This window comes from Symphodus melops (genome assembly GCF_947650265.1).
Source record: "Symphodus melops genome assembly, chromosome: 12".
Lineage (NCBI taxonomy): Eukaryota > Metazoa > Chordata > Actinopteri > Labriformes > Labridae > Symphodus > Symphodus melops.
In genome coordinates this window covers 23,142,551-23,158,924 of record NC_136702.1, presented here as the reverse complement: position 1 = coordinate 23,158,924, position 16,374 = coordinate 23,142,551, and the positions used below count along the sequence as shown (strand labels likewise).

The 16,374-nt window shown below is 46.9% G+C and overlaps 2 protein-coding genes across 4 annotated transcripts in view; both read right to left on the bottom strand.

Moving 5' to 3' along the window:
• Positions 1–16,374, bottom strand: part of LOC306832745 (collagen alpha-3(VI) chain-like) — a 112,530-nt gene that overhangs the window by 43,229 nt on the left and 52,927 nt on the right. The gene's annotated exons all lie outside the window — the stretch shown is intronic.
• Positions 108–16,374, bottom strand: part of LOC306832917 (uncharacterized protein) — a gene marked incomplete at both ends in the record, with an annotated part of 33,616 nt that continues 17,349 nt past the window's right edge. Inside the window, 22 exons of the mRNA XM_079357938.1 lie at positions 108–188; positions 906–1,015; positions 1,280–1,874; positions 2,195–2,706; positions 2,971–3,570; positions 3,918–3,993; positions 4,288–4,397; positions 4,662–5,261; positions 5,609–5,684; positions 5,979–6,088; positions 6,353–6,542; positions 7,670–7,779; positions 8,044–8,233; positions 8,917–9,470; positions 9,735–10,334; positions 10,643–11,161; positions 11,426–12,005; positions 12,341–12,852; positions 13,117–13,696; positions 14,032–14,543; positions 14,808–15,387; positions 15,723–16,234. Coding sequence (XP_079214064.1) covers positions 108–188; positions 906–1,015; positions 1,280–1,874; positions 2,195–2,706; positions 2,971–3,570; positions 3,918–3,993; positions 4,288–4,397; positions 4,662–5,261; positions 5,609–5,684; positions 5,979–6,088; positions 6,353–6,542; positions 7,670–7,779; positions 8,044–8,233; positions 8,917–9,470; positions 9,735–10,334; positions 10,643–11,161; positions 11,426–12,005; positions 12,341–12,852; positions 13,117–13,696; positions 14,032–14,543; positions 14,808–15,387; positions 15,723–16,234 — 8,309 coding nt within the window. The remainder of the gene's footprint in view (positions 189–905; positions 1,016–1,279; positions 1,875–2,194; positions 2,707–2,970; positions 3,571–3,917; positions 3,994–4,287; positions 4,398–4,661; positions 5,262–5,608; positions 5,685–5,978; positions 6,089–6,352; positions 6,543–7,669; positions 7,780–8,043; positions 8,234–8,916; positions 9,471–9,734; positions 10,335–10,642; positions 11,162–11,425; positions 12,006–12,340; positions 12,853–13,116; positions 13,697–14,031; positions 14,544–14,807; positions 15,388–15,722; positions 16,235–16,374) is intronic.

Here is a 16,374-nt window from a genome sequence, read left to right as displayed (position 1 = left end):
GTTCAGATAGAATTGCACAGCTGGATCTCTGCTGTACTGAACCACTGAGACACGGTCTTTGTTGTCATCCACACTGAGTGTCTCTACAACTCTTTGGACAAAGTCTTTCACAGCTGGGAAGCCACTTCTAGTACCATCAGATCCATCCAACAAGAACACAACATCTTTTCCTGCTGGCTTTCTCTCCACTAGGGAACAAAGAATTTCAGACATGTTCAGGTTCCTGTGTCAAATGTTTACCACGTCAAAATCAGATGACCAAAGCTAACCTGGAATTTAGCAACCTGCGCCGTTTCATCTGGTACAAACGTATCGTCATAGTGCTGCTGGCTTACCTCGGCTTCAATAAATAACACGTTCATACTGTTCAATTTGCATCCTACCATGACCTGGGAAAATCAAAATCTGTCACTTTTCTTACCAGTTGTTGTTGGTGTGATGGGCGTGGCCCTGGTTAGCACTGTGTTCATGACAGAGTAGAGCTGTTTCTGGGCACTGGGGAGATCAGTGAAGTCAGACACTGACAGAGCGTAACTTGGCTCATATGATATCTTCTGCAGCTCCCCACTGTCAGAGTTCCTTGTGCCAATGCCTATCACATAGACGCCCTGCTGTTTGAGAGCAGAGGCCGGGGTATCGACATTGTCAAAAGACCTTCCACCATTTAGCAGGACCAACATTTGTCGAACACCTTGCAGGCGCCTGCTCCCGGAGGAGTTTGTAAAGGCGTTGTCCCTGACGTATTGGAGGGCTGCCCCGGTGAAGAGGGGTCTGCCTCCTCTATGTCTCAGCCCTCTGACTGTATCCAAAATATCCTGTTTTGTGCTGTATGTGTTCAGATAGAAATGGATCTCTGCATCTTTGCTGTATTGGACCACAGAGACACGGTCTTTGTTAGGTCCTACGTTCAATTTCTCCACCACTTTCTCAACAAAATCTAGCATGGCAGGGAAGCCACTCCTTGTGCCGTCAGAACCATCCAGAAGGAACACGATATCCTTTTTGGCAGTGTCGACTGAGAACAGACAGGAAGACATTAAGTGAAATTTTCTGCAAAATCTACACTGCTGTGCTAATCATCAAGTGGTGCAATTTTCCTTGATTTCTTTGTTTTGGAATCACCTAAGGCTGGCTTATTCAATCTAAACAATGGGGGAGCACTTCCCCCTTATCTCGGAATGCCGCTACACAAATGTCAGACATATTTTCCTTGCCTCAGTTTAGGTCAAATAAATCATGTGTCTATCTGGCCAGTAAAGGGCCATGCTTGTGAACATACCAGAAACAGTTGGTGGTTCTGGGGCGACCTCGATAACCACAGACTCCACGGAGGACTGAAGTTGTTGTTGGACATTGGGAAGGTCAGTGAATTCAGACACAGTTAGTGCATAACTGGGCTCGTGGGATATCTTCTGCAGTTCTTTGCTGTCAGCGCTCCTGGTTCCAATTGCAAAGGTCAAGACACCCAGCTGTTTGAGAGCAGAGGCTGGTTGATCAACACTGTCAAAAGACCTTCCACCACTTATCAAAACTAGGACCTGTGGGACTCCTTCCTGGAGCCTGCTTCCAGCAGAGGCCGTGAAGACATTATCCCTCAAGTACTGGAGAGCTGCTCCAGTGTTGAGGGGTCTTCCACCTTTGTGCCTCAATCCTCTGACAGTGTCAAGGATGTCTCCTTTTGTGGTGTACGTGTTCAGATAGAATTGCACAGCTGGATCTCTGCTGTACTGAACCACTGAGACACGGTCTTTGTTGTCATCCACACTGAGTGTCTCTACAACTCTTTGGACAAAGTCTTTCACAGCTGGGAAGCCACTTCTAGTACCATCAGATCCATCCAACAAGAACACAACATCTTTTCCTGCTGGCTTTCTCTCCACTAGGGAACAAAGAATTTCAGACATGTTCAGGTTCCTGTGTCAAATGTTTACCACGTCAAAATCAGATGACCAAAGCTAACCTGGAATTTAGCAACCTGCGCCGTTTCATCTGGTACAAACGTATCGTCATAGTGCTGCTGGCTTACCTCGGCTTCAATAAATAACACGTTCATACTGTTCAATTTGCATCCTACCATGACCTGGGAAAATCAAAATCTGTCACTTTTCTTACCAGTTGTTGTTGGTGTGATGGGCGTGGCCCTGGTTAGCACTGTGTTCATGACAGAGTAGAGCTGTTTCTGGGCACTGGGGAGATCAGTGAAGTCAGACACTGACAGAGCGTAACTTGGCTCATATGATATCTTCTGCAGCTCCCCACTGTCAGAGTTCCTTGTGCCAATGCCTATCACATAGACGCCCTGCTGTTTGAGAGCAGAGGCCGGGGTATCGACATTGTCAAAAGACCTTCCACCATTTAGCAGGACCAACATTTGTGGAACACCTTGCAGGCGCCTGCTCCCGGAGGAGTTTGTAAAGGCGTTGTCCCTGACATATTGGAGGGCTGCCCCGGTGTTGAGGGGTCTGCCTCCTCTATGTCTCAGCCCTCTGACTGTATCCAAAATATCCTGTTTTGTGCTGTATGTGTTCAGATAGAAATGGATCTCTGCATCTTTGCTGTATTGGACCACAGAGACACGGTCTTTGTTAGGTCCTACGTTCAATTTCTCCACCACTTTCTCAACAAAATCTAGCATGGCAGGGAAGCCACTCCTTGTGCCGTCAGAACCATCCAGAAGGAACACGATATCCTTTTTGGCAGTGTCGACTGAGAACAGACAGGAAGACATTAAGTGAAATTTTCTGCAAAATCTACACTGCTGTGCTAATCATCAAGTGGTGCAATTTTCCTTGATTTCTTTGTTTTGGAATCACCTAAGGCTGGCTTATTCAATCTAAACAATGGGGGAGCACTTCCCCCTTATCTCGGAATGCCGCTACACAAATGTCAGACTTATTTTCCTTGCCTCAGTTTAGGTCAAATAAATCATGTGTCTATCTGGCCAGTAAAGGGCCATGCTTGTGAACATACCAGAAACAGTTGGTGGTTCTGGGGCGACCTCGATAACCACAGACTCCACGGAGGACTGAAGTTGTTGTTGGACATTGGGAAGGTCAGTGAATTCAGACACAGTTAGTGCATAACTGGGCTCGTGGGATATCTTCTGCAGTTCTTTGCTGTCAGCGCTCCTGGTTCCAATTGCAAAGGTCAAGACACCCAGCTGTTTGAGAGCAGAGGCTGGTTGATCAACACTGTCAAAAGACCTTCCACCACTTATCAAAACTAGGACCTGTGGGACTCCTTCCTGGAGCCTGCTTCCAGCAGAGGCCGTGAAGACATTATCCCTCAAGTACTGGAGAGCTGCTCCAGTGTTGAGGGGTCTTCCACCTTTGTGCCTCAATCCTCTGACAGTGTCAAGGATGTCTCCTTTTGTGGTGTACGTGTTCAGATAGAATTGCACAGCTGGATCTCTGCTGTACTGAACCACTGAGACACGGTCTTTGTTGTCATCCACACTGAGTGTCTCTACAACTCTTTGGACAAAGTCTTTCACAGCTGGGAAGCCACTTCTAGTACCATCAGATCCATCCAACAAGAACACAACATCTTTTCCTGCTGGCTTTCTCTCCACTAGGGAACAAAGAATTTCAGACATGTTCAGGTTCCTGTGTCAAATGTTTACCACGTCAAAATCAGATGACCAAAGCTAACCTGGAATTTAGCAACCTGCGCCGTTTCATCTGGTACAAACGTATCGTCATAGTGCTGCTGGCTTACCTCGGCTTCAATAAATAACACGTTCATACTGTTCAATTTGCATCCTACCATGACCTGGGAAAATCAAAATCTGTCACTTTTCTTACCAGTTGTTGTTGGTGTGATGGGCGTGGCCCTGGTTAGCACTGTGTTCATGACAGAGTAGAGCTGTTTCTGGGCACTGGGGAGATCAGTGAAGTCAGACACTGACAGAGCGTAACTTGGCTCATATGATATCTTCTGCAGCTCCCCACTGTCAGAGTTCCTTGTGCCAATGCCTATCACATAGACGCCCTGCTGTTTGAGAGCAGAGGCCGGGGTATCGACATTGTCAAAAGACCTTCCACCATTTAGCAGGACCAACATTTGTGGAACACCTTGCAGGCGCCTGCTCCCGGAGGAGTTTGTAAAGGCGTTGTCCCTGACGTATTGGAGGGCTGCCCCGGTGAAGAGGGGTCTGCCTCCTCTATGTCTCAGCCCTCTGACTGTATCCAAAATATCCTGTTTTGTGCTGTATGTGTTCAGATAGAAATGGATCTCTGCATCTTTGCTGTATTGGACCACAGAGACACGGTCTTTGTTAGGTCCTACGTTCAATTTCTCCACCACTTTCTCAACAAAATCTAGCATGGCAGGGAAGCCACTCCTTGTGCCGTCAGAACCATCCAGAAGGAACACGATATCCTTTTTGGCAGTGTCGACTGAGAACAGACAGGAAGACATTAAGTGAAATTTTCTGCAAAATCTACACTGCTGTGCTAATCATCAAGTGGTGCAATTTTCCTTGATTTCTTTGTTTTGGAATCACCTAAGGCTGGCTTATTCAATCTAAACAATGGGGGAGCACTTCCCCCTTATCTCGGAATGCCGCTACACAAATGTCAGACATATTTTCCTTGCCTCAGTTTAGGTCAAATAAATCATGTGTCTATCTGGCCAGTAAAGGGCCATGCTTGTGAACATACCAGAAACAGTTGGTGGTTCTGGGGCGACCTCGATAACCACAGACTCCACGGAGGACTGAAGTTGTTGTTGGACATTGGGAAGGTCAGTGAATTCAGACACAGTTAGTGCATAACTGGGCTCGTGGGATATCTTCTGTAGTTCTTTGCTGTCAGCGCTCCTGGTTCCAATTGCAAAGGTCAAGACACCCAGCTGTTTGAGAGCAGAGGCTGGTTGATCAACACTGTCAAAAGACCTTCCACCACTTATCAAAACTAGGACCTGTGGGACTCCTTCCTGGAGCCTGCTTCCAGCAGAGGCCGTGAAGACATTGTCCCTCAAGTACTGGAGAGCTGCTCCAGTGTTGAGGGGTCTTCCACCTTTGTGCCTCAATCCTCTGACAGTGTCAAGGATGTCTCCTTTTGTGGTGTACGTGTTCAGATAGAATTGCACAGCTGGATCTCTGCTGTACTGAACCACTGAGATACGGTCTTTGTTGTCATCCACACTGAGTGTCTCTACAACTCTTTGGACAAAGTCTTTCACAGCTGGGAAGCCACTTCTAGTACCATCAGATCCATCCAACAAGAACACAACATCTTTTCCTGCTGGCTTTCTCTCCACTAGGGAACAAAGAAGTTCAGAAATGTTCAGGTTCCTGTGTCAAATGTTTACCACGTCAAAGTCAGAAGACCAAAGCTAACCTGGAATTTAGCAACCTATGCCGTTTCATCTGGAACAAACGTATCGTCATAGTGCTGCTGGCTTACCTCGGCTTCAATAAATAACACGTTCATACTGTTCAATTTGCATCCTACCATGACCTGGGAAAATCAAAATCTAACACTTTTCTTACCAGTTGTTGTTGGTGTGATGGGCGTGGCCCTGGTTAGCACTGTGTTCATGACAGAGTAGAGCTGTTTCTGGGCACTGGGGAGATCAGTGAAGTCAGACACTGACAGAGCGTAACTTGGCTCATATGATATCTTCTGCAGCTCCCCACTCTCAGAGTTCCTTGTGCCAATGCCTATCACATAGACGCCCTGCTGTTTGAGAGCAGAGGCCGGGGTATCGACATTGTCAAAAGACCTTCCACCATTTAGCAGGACCAACATTTGTGGAACACCTTGCAGGCGCCTGCTCCCGGAGGAGTTTGTAAAGGCGTTGTCCCTGACGTATTGGAGGGCTGCCCCGGTGAAGAGGGGTCTGCCTCCTCTATGTCTCAGCCCTCTGACTGTATCCAAAATATCCTGTTTTGTGCTGTATGTGTTCAGATAGAAATGGATCTCTGCATCTTTGCTGTATTGGACCACAGAGACACGGTCTTTGTTAGGTCCTACGTTCAATTTCTCCACCACTTTCTCAACAAAATCTAGCATGGCAGGGAAACCACTCCTTGTGCCGTCAGAACCATCCAGAAGGAACACGATATCCTTTTTGGCAGTGTCGACTGAGAACAGACAGAAAGACATTAAGTGAAATTTTCTGCAAAATCTACACTGCTGTGCTAATCATCAAGTGGTGCAATTTTCCTTGATTTCTTTGTTTTGGAATCACCTAAGGCTGGCTTATTCAATCTAAACAATGGGGGAGCACTTCCCCCTTATCTCGGAATGCCGCTACACAAATGTCAGACTTATTTTCCTTGCCTCAGTTTAGGTCAAATAAATCATGTGTCTATCTGGCCAGTAAAGGGCCATGCTTGTGAACATACCAGAAACAGTTGGTGGTTCTGGGGCGACCTCGATAACCACAGACTCCACGGAGGACTGAAGTTGTTGTTGGACATTGGGAAGGTCAGTGAATTCAGACACAGTTAGTGCATAACTGGGCTCGTGGGATATCTTCTGCAGTTCTTTGCTGTCAGCGCTCCTGGTTCCAATTGCAAAGGTCAAGACACCCAGCTGTTTGAGAGCAGAGGCTGGTTGATCAACACTGTCAAAAGACCTTCCACCACTTATCAAAACTAGGACCTGTGGGACTCCTTCCTGGAGCCTGCTTCCAGCAGAGGCCGTGAAGACATTATCCCTCAAGTACTGGAGAGCTGCTCCAGTGTTGAGGGGTCTTCCACCTTTGTGCCTCAATCCTCTGACAGTGTCAAGGATGTCTCCTTTTGTGGTGTACGTGTTCAGATAGAAATGCACAGCTGGATCTCTGCTGTACTGAACCACTGAGACACGGTCTTTGTTGTCATCCACACTGAGTGTCTCTACAACTCTTTGGACAAAGTCTTTCACAGCTGGGAAGCCACTTCTAGTACCATCAGATCCATCCAACAAGAACACAACATCTTTTCCTGCTGGCTTTCTCTCCACTAGGGAACAAAGAAGTTCAGAAATGTTCAGGTTCCTGTGTCAAATGTTTACCACGTCAAAGTCAGAAGACCAAAGCTAACCTGGAATTTAGCAACCTATGCCGTTTCATCTGGAACAAACGTATCGTCATAGTGCTGCTGGCTTACCTCGGCTTCAATAAATAACACGTTCATACTGTTCAATTTGCATCCTACCATGACCTGGGAAAATCAAAATCTGTCACTTTTCTTACCAGTTGTTGTTGGTGTGATGGGCGTGGCCCTGGTTAGCACTGTGTTCATGACAGAGTAGAGCTGTTTCTGGGCACTGGGGAGATCAGTGAAGTCAGACACTGACAGAGCGTAACTTGGCTCATATGATATCTTCTGCAGCTCCCCACTGTCAGAGTTCCTTGTGCCAATGCCTATCACATAGACGCCCTGCTGTTTGAGAGCAGAGGCCGGGGTATCGACATTGTCAAAAGACCTTCCACCATTTAGCAGGACCAACATTTGTGGAACACCTTGCAGGCGCCTGCTCCCGGAGGAGTTTGTAAAGGCGTTGTCCCTGACGTATTGGAGGGCTGCCCCGGTGAAGAGGGGTCTGCCTCCTCTATGTCTCAGCCCTCTGACTGTATCCAAAATATCCTGTTTTGTGCTGTATGTGTTCAGATAGAAATGGATCTCTGCATCTTTGCTGTATTGGACCACAGAGACACGGTCTTTGTTAGGTCCTACGTTCAATTTCTCCACCACTTTCTCAACAAAATCTAGCATGGCAGGGAAACCACTCCTTGTGCCGTCAGAACCATCCAGAAGGAACACGATATCCTTTTTGGCAGTGTCGACTGAGAACAGACAGAAAGACATTAAGTGAAATTTTCTGCAAAATCTACACTGCTGTGCTAATCATCAAGTGGTGCAATTTTCCTTGATTTCTTTGTTTTGGAATCACCTAAGGCTGGCTTATTCAATCTAAACAATGGGGGAGCACTTCCCCCTTATCTCGGAATGCCGCTACACAAATGTCAGACTTATTTTCCTTGCCTCAGTTTAGGTCAAATAAATCATGTGTCTATCTGGCCAGTAAAGGGCCATGCTTGTGAACATACCAGAAACAGTTGGTGGTTCTGGGGCGACCTCGATAACCACAGACTCCACGGAGGACTGAAGTTGTTGTTGGACATTGGGAAGGTCAGTGAATTCAGACACAGTTAGTGCATAACTGGGCTCGTGGGATATCTTCTGCAGTTCTTTGCTGTCAGCGCTCCTGGTTCCAATTGCAAAGGTCAAGACACCCAGCTGTTTGAGAGCAGAGGCTGGTTGATCAACACTGTCAAAAGACCTTCCACCACTTATCAAAACTAGGACCTGTGGGACTCCTTCCTGGATCCTGCTTCCAGCAGAGGCCGTGAAGACATTATCCCTCAAGTACTGGAGAGCTGCTCCAGTGTTGAGGGGTCTTCCACCTTTGTGCCTCAATCCTCTGACAGTGTCAAGGATGTCTCCTTTTGTGGTGTACGTGTTCAGATAGAAATGCACAGCTGGATCTCTGCTGTACTGAACCACTGAGACACGGTCTTTGTTGTCATCCACACTGAGTGTCTCTACAACTCTTTGGACAAAGTCTTTCACAGCTGGGAAGCCACTTCTAGTACCATCAGATCCATCCAACAAGAACACAACATCTTTTCCTGCTGGCTTTCTCTCCACTAGGGAACAAAGAAGTTCAGAAATGTTCAGGTTCCTGTGTCAAATGTTTACCACGTCAAAGTCAGAAGACCAAAGCTAACCTGGAATTTAGCAACCTATGCCGTTTCATCTGGAACAAACGTATCGTCATAGTGCTGCTGGCTTACCTCGGCTTCAATAAATAACACGTTCATACTGTTCAATTTGCATCCTACCATGACCTGGGAAAATCAAAATCTAACACTTTTCTTACCAGTTGTTGTTGGTGTGATGGGCGTGGCCCTGGTTAGCACTGTGTTCATGACAGAGTAGAGCTGTTTCTGGGCACTGGGGAGATCAGTGAAGTCAGACACTGACAGAGCGTAACTTGGCTCATATGATATCTTCTGCAGCTCCCCACTGTCAGAGTTCCTTGTGCCAATGCCTATCACATAGACGCCCTGCTGTTTGAGAGCAGAGGCCGGGGTATCGACATTGTCAAAAGACCTTCCACCATTTAGCAGGACCAACATTTGTGGAACACCTTGCAGGCGCCTGCTCCCGGAGGAGTTTGTAAAGGCGTTGTCCCTGACGTATTGGAGGGCTGCCCCGGTGAAGAGGGGTCTGCCTCCTCTATGTCTCAGCCCTCTGACTGTATCCAAAATATCCTGTTTTGTGCTGTATGTGTTCAGATAGAAATGGATCTCTGCATCTTTGCTGTATTGGACCACAGAGACACGGTCTTTGTTAGGTCCTACGTTCAATTTCTCCACCACTTTCTCAACAAAATCTAGCATGGCAGGGAAACCACTCCTTGTGCCGTCAGAACCATCCAGAAGGAACACGATATCCTTTTTGGCAGTGTCGACTGAGAACAGACAGAAAGACATTAAGTGAAATTTTCTGCAAAATCTACACTGCTGTGCTAATCATCAAGTGGTGCAATTTTCCTTGATTTCTTTGTTTTGGAATCACCTAAGGCTGGCTTATTCAATCTAAACAATGGGGGAGCACTTCCCCCTTATCTCGGAATGCCGCTACACAAATGTCAGACTTATTTTCCTTGCCTCAGTTTAGGTCAAATAAATCATGTGTCTATCTGGCCAGTAAAGGGCCATGCTTGTGAACATACCAGAAACAGTTGGTGGTTCTGGGGCGACCTCGATAACCACAGACTCCACGGAGGACTGAAGTTGTTGTTGGACATTGGGAAGGTCAGTGAATTCAGACACAGTTAGTGCATAACTGGGCTCGTGGGATATCTTCTGCAGTTCTTTGCTGTCAGCGCTCCTGGTTCCAATTGCAAAGGTCAAGACACCCAGCTGTTTGAGAGCAGAGGCTGGTTGATCAACACTGTCAAAAGACCTTCCACCACTTATCAAAACTAGGACCTGTGGGACTCCTTCCTGGAGCCTGCTTCCAGCAGAGGCCGTGAAGACATTATCCCTCAAGTACTGGAGAGCTGCTCCAGTGTTGAGGGGTCTTCCACCTTTGTGCCTCAATCCTCTGACAGTGTCAAGGATGTCTCCTTTTGTGGTGTATGTGTTCAGATAGAAATGCACAGCTGGATCTCTGCTGTACTGAACCACTGAGACACGGTCTTTGTTGTCATCCACACTGAGTGTCTCTACAACTCTTTGGACAAAGTCTTTCACAGCTGGGAAGCCACTTCTAGTACCATCAGATCCATCCAACAAGAACACAACATCTTTTCCTGCTGGCTTTCTCTCCACTAGGGAACAAAGAAGTTCAGAAATGTTCAGGTTCCTGTGTCAAATGTTTACCACGTCAAAGTCAGAAGACCAAAGCTAACCTGGAATTTAGCAACCTATGCCGTTTCATCTGGAACAAACGTATCGTCATAGTGCTGCTGGCTTACCTCGGCTTCAATAAATAACACGTTCATACTGTTCAATTTGCATCCTACCATGACCTGGGAAAATCAAAATCTAACACTTTTCTTACCAGTTGTTGTTGGTGTGATGGGCGTGGCCCTGGTTAGCACTGTGTTCATGACAGAGTAGAGCTGTTTCTGGGCACTGGGGAGATCAGTGAAGTCAGACACTGACAGAGCGTAACTTGGCTCATATGATATCTTCTGCAGCTCCCCACTCTCAGAGTTCCTTGTGCCAATGCCTATCACATAGACGCCCTGCTGTTTGAGAGCAGAGGCCGGGGTATCGACATTGTCAAAAGACCTTCCACCATTTAGCAGGACCAACATTTGTGGAACACCTTGCAGGCGCCTGCTCCCGGAGGAGTTTGTAAAGGCGTTGTCCCTGACGTATTGGAGGGCTGCCCCGGTGAAGAGGGGTCTGCCTCCTCTATGTCTCAGCCCTCTGACTGTATCCAAAATATCCTGTTTTGTGCTGTATGTGTTCAGATAGAAATGGATCTCTGCATCTTTGCTGTATTGGACCACAGAGACACGGTCTTTGTTAGGTCCTACGTTCAATTTCTCCACCACTTTCTCAACAAAATCTAGCATGGCAGGGAAACCACTCCTTGTGCCGTCAGAACCATCCAGAAGGAACACGATATCCTTTTTGGCAGTGTCGACTGAGAACAGACAGAAAGACATTAAGTGAAATTTTCTGCAAAATCTACACTGCTGTGCTAATCATCAAGTGGTGCAATTTTCCTTGATTTCTTTGTTTTGGAATCACCTAAGGCTGGCTTATTCAATCTAAACAATGGGGGAGCACTTCCCCCTGATCTCGGAATGCCGCTACACAAATGTCAGACTTATTTTCCTTGCCTCAGTTTAGGTCAAATAAATCATGTGTCTATCTGGCCAGTAAAGGGCCATGCTTGTGAACATACCAGAAACAGTTGGTGGTTCTGGGGCGACCTCGATAACCACAGACTCCACGGAGGACTGAAGTTGTTGTTGGACATTGGGAAGGTCAGTGAATTCAGACACAGTTAGTGCATAACTGGGCTCGTGGGATATCTTCTGCAGTTCTTTGCTGTCAGCGCTCCTGGTTCCAATTGCAAAGGTCAAGACACCCAGCTGTTTGAGAGCAGAGGCTGGTTGATCAACACTGTCAAAAGACCTTCCACCACTTATCAAAACTAGGACCTGTGGGACTCCTTCCTGGAGCCTGCTTCCAGCAGAGGCCGTGAAGACATTATCCCTCAAGTACTGGAGAGCTGCTCCAGTGTTGAGGGGTCTTCCACCTTTGTGCCTCAATCCTCTGACAGTGTCAAGGATGTCTCCTTTTGTGGTGTACGTGTTCAGATAGAATTGCACAGCTGGATCTCTGCTGTACTGAACCACTGAGACACGGTCTTTGTTGTCATCCACACTGAGTGTCTCTACAACTCTTTGGACAAAGTCTTTCACAGCTGGGAAGCCACTTCTAGTACCATCAGATCCATCCAACAAGAACACAACATCTTTTCCTGCTGGCTTTCTCTCCACTAGGGAACAAAGAAGTTCAGAAATGTTCAGGTTCCTGTGTCAAATGTTTACCACGTCAAAGTCAGAAGACCAAAGCTAACCTGGAATTTAGCAACCTATGCCGTTTCATCTGGAACAAACGTATCGTCATAGTGCTGCTGGCTTACCTCGGCTTCAATAAATAACACGTTCATACTGTTCAATTTGCATCCTACCATGACCTGGGAAAATCAAAATCTAACACTTTTCTTACCAGTTGTTGTTGGTGTGATGGGCGTGGCCCTGGTTAGCACTGTGTTCATGACAGAGTAGAGCTGTTTCTGGGCACTGGGGAGATCAGTGAAGTCAGACACTGACAGAGCGTAACTTGGCTCATATGATATCTTCTGCAGCTCCCCACTCTCAGAGTTCCTTGTGCCAATGCCTATCACATAGACGCCCTGCTGTTTGAGAGCAGAGGCCGGGGTATCGACATTGTCAAAAGACCTTCCACCATTTAGCAGGACCAACATTTGTGGAACACCTTGCAGGCGCCTGCTCCCGGAGGAGTTTGTAAAGGCGTTGTCCCTGACGTATTGGAGGGCTGCCCCGGTGAAGAGGGGTCTGCCTCCTCTATGTCTCAGCCCTCTGACTGTATCCAAAATATCCTGTTTTGTGCTGTATGTGTTCAGATAGAAATGGATCTCTGCATCTTTGCTGTATTGGACCACAGAGACACGGTCTTTGTTAGGTCCTACGTTCAATTTCTCCACCACTTTCTCAACAAAATCTAGCATGGCAGGGAAACCACTCCTTGTGCCGTCAGAACCATCCAGAAGGAACACGATATCCTTTTTGGCAGTGTCGACTGAGAACAGACAGAAAGACATTAAGTGAAATTTTCTGCAAAATCTACACTGCTGTGCTAATCATCAAGTGGTGCAATTTTCCTTGATTTCTTTGTTTTGGAATCACCTAAGGCTGGCTTATTCAATCTAAACAATGGGGGAGCACTTCCCCCTTATCTCGGAATGCCGCTACACAAATGTCAGACTTATTTTCCTTGCCTCAGTTTAGGTCAAATAAATCATGTGTCTATCTGGCCAGTAAAGGGCCATGCTTGTGAACATACCAGAAACAGTTGGTGGTTCTGGGGCGACCTCGATAACCACAGACTCCACGGAGGACTGAAGTTGTTGTTGGACATTGGGAAGGTCAGTGAATTCAGACACAGTTAGTGCATAACTGGGCTCGTGGGATATCTTCTGCAGTTCTTTGCTGTCAGCGCTCCTGGTTCCAATTGCAAAGGTCAAGACACCCAGCTGTTTGAGAGCAGAGGCTGGTTGATCAACACTGTCAAAAGACCTTCCACCACTTATCAAAACTAGGACCTGTGGGACTCCTTCCTGGAGCCTGCTTCCAGCAGAGGCCGTGAAGACATTATCCCTCAAGTACTGGAGAGCTGCTCCAGTGTTGAGGGGTCTTCCACCTTTGTGCCTCAATCCTCTGACAGTGTCAAGGATGTCTCCTTTTGTGGTGTACGTGTTCAGATAGAATTGCACAGCTGGATCTCTGCTGTACTGAACCACTGAGACACGGTCTTTGTTGTCATCCACACTGAGTGTCTCTACAACTCTTTGGACAAAGTCTTTCACAGCTGGGAAGCCACTTCTAGTACCATCAGATCCATCCAACAAGAACACAACATCTTTTCCTGCTGGCTTTCTCTCCACTAGGGAACAAAGAAGTTCAGAAATGTTCAGGTTCCTGTGTCATATGTTTACCACGTCAAAGTCAGAAGACCAAAGCTAACCTGGAATTTAGCAACCTATGCCGTTTCATCTGGAACAAACGTATCGTCATAGTGCTGCTGGCTTACCTCGGCTTCAATAAATAACACGTTCATACTGTTCAATTTGCATCCTACCATGACCTGGGAAAATCAAAATCTAACACTTTTCTTACCAGTTGTTGTTGGTGTGATGGGCGTGGCCCTGGTTAGCACTGTGTTCATGACAGAGTAGAGCTGTTTCTGGGCACTGGGGAGATCAGTGAAGTCAGACACTGACAGAGCGTAACTTGGCTCATATGATATCTTCTGCAGCTCCCCACTGTCAGAGTTCCTTGTGCCAATGCCTATCACATAGACGCCCTGCTGTTTGAGAGCAGAGGCCGGGGTATCGACATTGTCAAAAGACCTTCCACCATTTAGCAGGACCAACATTTGTGGAACACCTTGCAGGCGCCTGCTCCCGGAGGAGTTTGTAAAGGCGTTGTCCCTGACGTATTGGAGGGCTGCCCCGGTGAAGAGGGGTCTGCCTCCTCTATGTCTCAGCCCTCTGACTGTATCCAAAATATCCTGTTTTGTGCTGTATGTGTTCAGATAGAAATGGATCTCTGCATCTTTGCTGTATTGGACCACAGAGACACGGTCTTTGTTAGGTCCTACGTTCAATTTCTCCACCACTTTCTCAACAAAATCTAGCATGGCAGGGAAACCACTCCTTGTGCCGTCAGAACCATCCAGAAGGAACACGATATCCTTTTTGGCAGTGTCGACTGAGAACAGACAGAAAGACATTAAGTGAAATTTTCTGCAAAATCTACACTGCTGTGCTAATCATCAAGTGGTGCAATTTTCCTTGATTTCTTTGTTTTGGAAACACCTAAGGCTGGCTTATTCAATCTAAACAATGGGGGAGCACTTCCCCCTTATCTCGGAATGCCGCTACACAAATGTCAGACTTATTTTCCTTGCCTCAGTTTAGGTCAAATAAATCATGTGTCTATCTGGCCAGTAAAGGGCCATGCTTGTGAACATACCAGAAACAGTTGGTGGTTCTGGGGCGACCTCGATAACCACAGACTCCACGGAGGACTGAAGTTGTTGTTGGACATTGGGAAGGTCAGTGAATTCAGACACAGTTAGTGCATAACTGGGCTCGTGGGATATCTTCTGCAGTTCTTTGCTGTCAGCGCTCCTGGTTCCAATTGCAAAGGTCAAGACACCCAGCTGTTTGAGAGCAGAGGCTGGTTGATCAACACTGTCAAAAGACCTTCCACCACTTATCAAAACTAGGACCTGTGGGACTCCTTCCTGGATCCTGCTTCCAGCAGAGGCCGTGAAGACATTATCCCTCAAGTACTGGAGAGCTGCTCCAGTGTTGAGGGGTCTTCCACCTTTGTGCCTCAATCCTCTGACAGTGTCAAGGATGTCTCCTTTTGTGGTGTACGTGTTCAGATAGAATTGCACAGCTGGATCTCTGCTGTACTGAACCACTGAGACACGGTCTTTGTTGTCATCCACACTGAGTGTCTCTACAACTCTTTGGACAAAGTCTTTCACAGCTGGGAAGCCACTTCTAGTACCATCAGATCCATCCAACAAGAACACAACATCTTTTCCTGCTGGCTTTCTCTCCACTAGGGAACAAAGAAGTTCAGAAATGTTCAGGTTCCTGTGTCAAATGTTTACCACGTCAAAGTCAGAAGACCGAAGCTAACCTGGAATTTAGCAACCTATGCCGTTTCATCTGGAACAAACGTATCGTCATAGTGCTGCTGGCTTACCTCGGCTTCAATAAATAACACGTTCATACTGTTCAATTTGCATCCTACCATGACCTGGGAAAATCAAAATCTAACACTTTTCTTACCAGTTGTTGTTGGTGTGATGGGCGTGGCCCTGGTTAGCACTGTGTTCATGACAGAGTAGAGCTGTTTCTGGGCACTGGGGAGATCAGTGAAGTCAGACACTGACAGAGCGTAACTTGGCTCATATGATATCTTCTGCAGCTCCCCACTGTCAGAGTTCCTTGTGCCAATGCCTATCACATAGACGCCCTGCTGTTTGAGAGCAGAGGCCGGGGTATCGACATTGTCAAAAGACCTTCCACCATTTAGCAGGACCAACATTTGTGGAACACCTTGCAGGCGCCTGCTCCCGGAGGAGTTTGTAAAGGCGTTGTCCCTGACATATTGGAGGGCTGCCCCGGTGTTGAGGGGTCTGCCTCCTCTATGTCTCAGCCCTCTGACTGTATCCAAAATATCCTGTTTTGTGCTGTATGTGTTCAGATAGAAATGGATCTCTGTATCTTTGCTGTATTGGACCACAGAGACACGGTCTTTGTTAGGTCCTACGTTCAATTTCTCCACCACTTTCTCAACAAAATCTAGCATGGCAGGGAAGCCACTCCTTGTGCCGTCAGAACCATCCAGAAGGAACACGATATCCTTTTTGGCAGTGTCGACTGAGAACAGACAGGAAGACATTAAGTGAAATTTTCTGCAAAATCTACACTGCTGTGCTAATCATCAAGTGGTGCAATTTTCCTTGATTTCTTTGTTTTGGAATCACCTAAGGCTGGCTTATTCAATCTAAACAATGGGG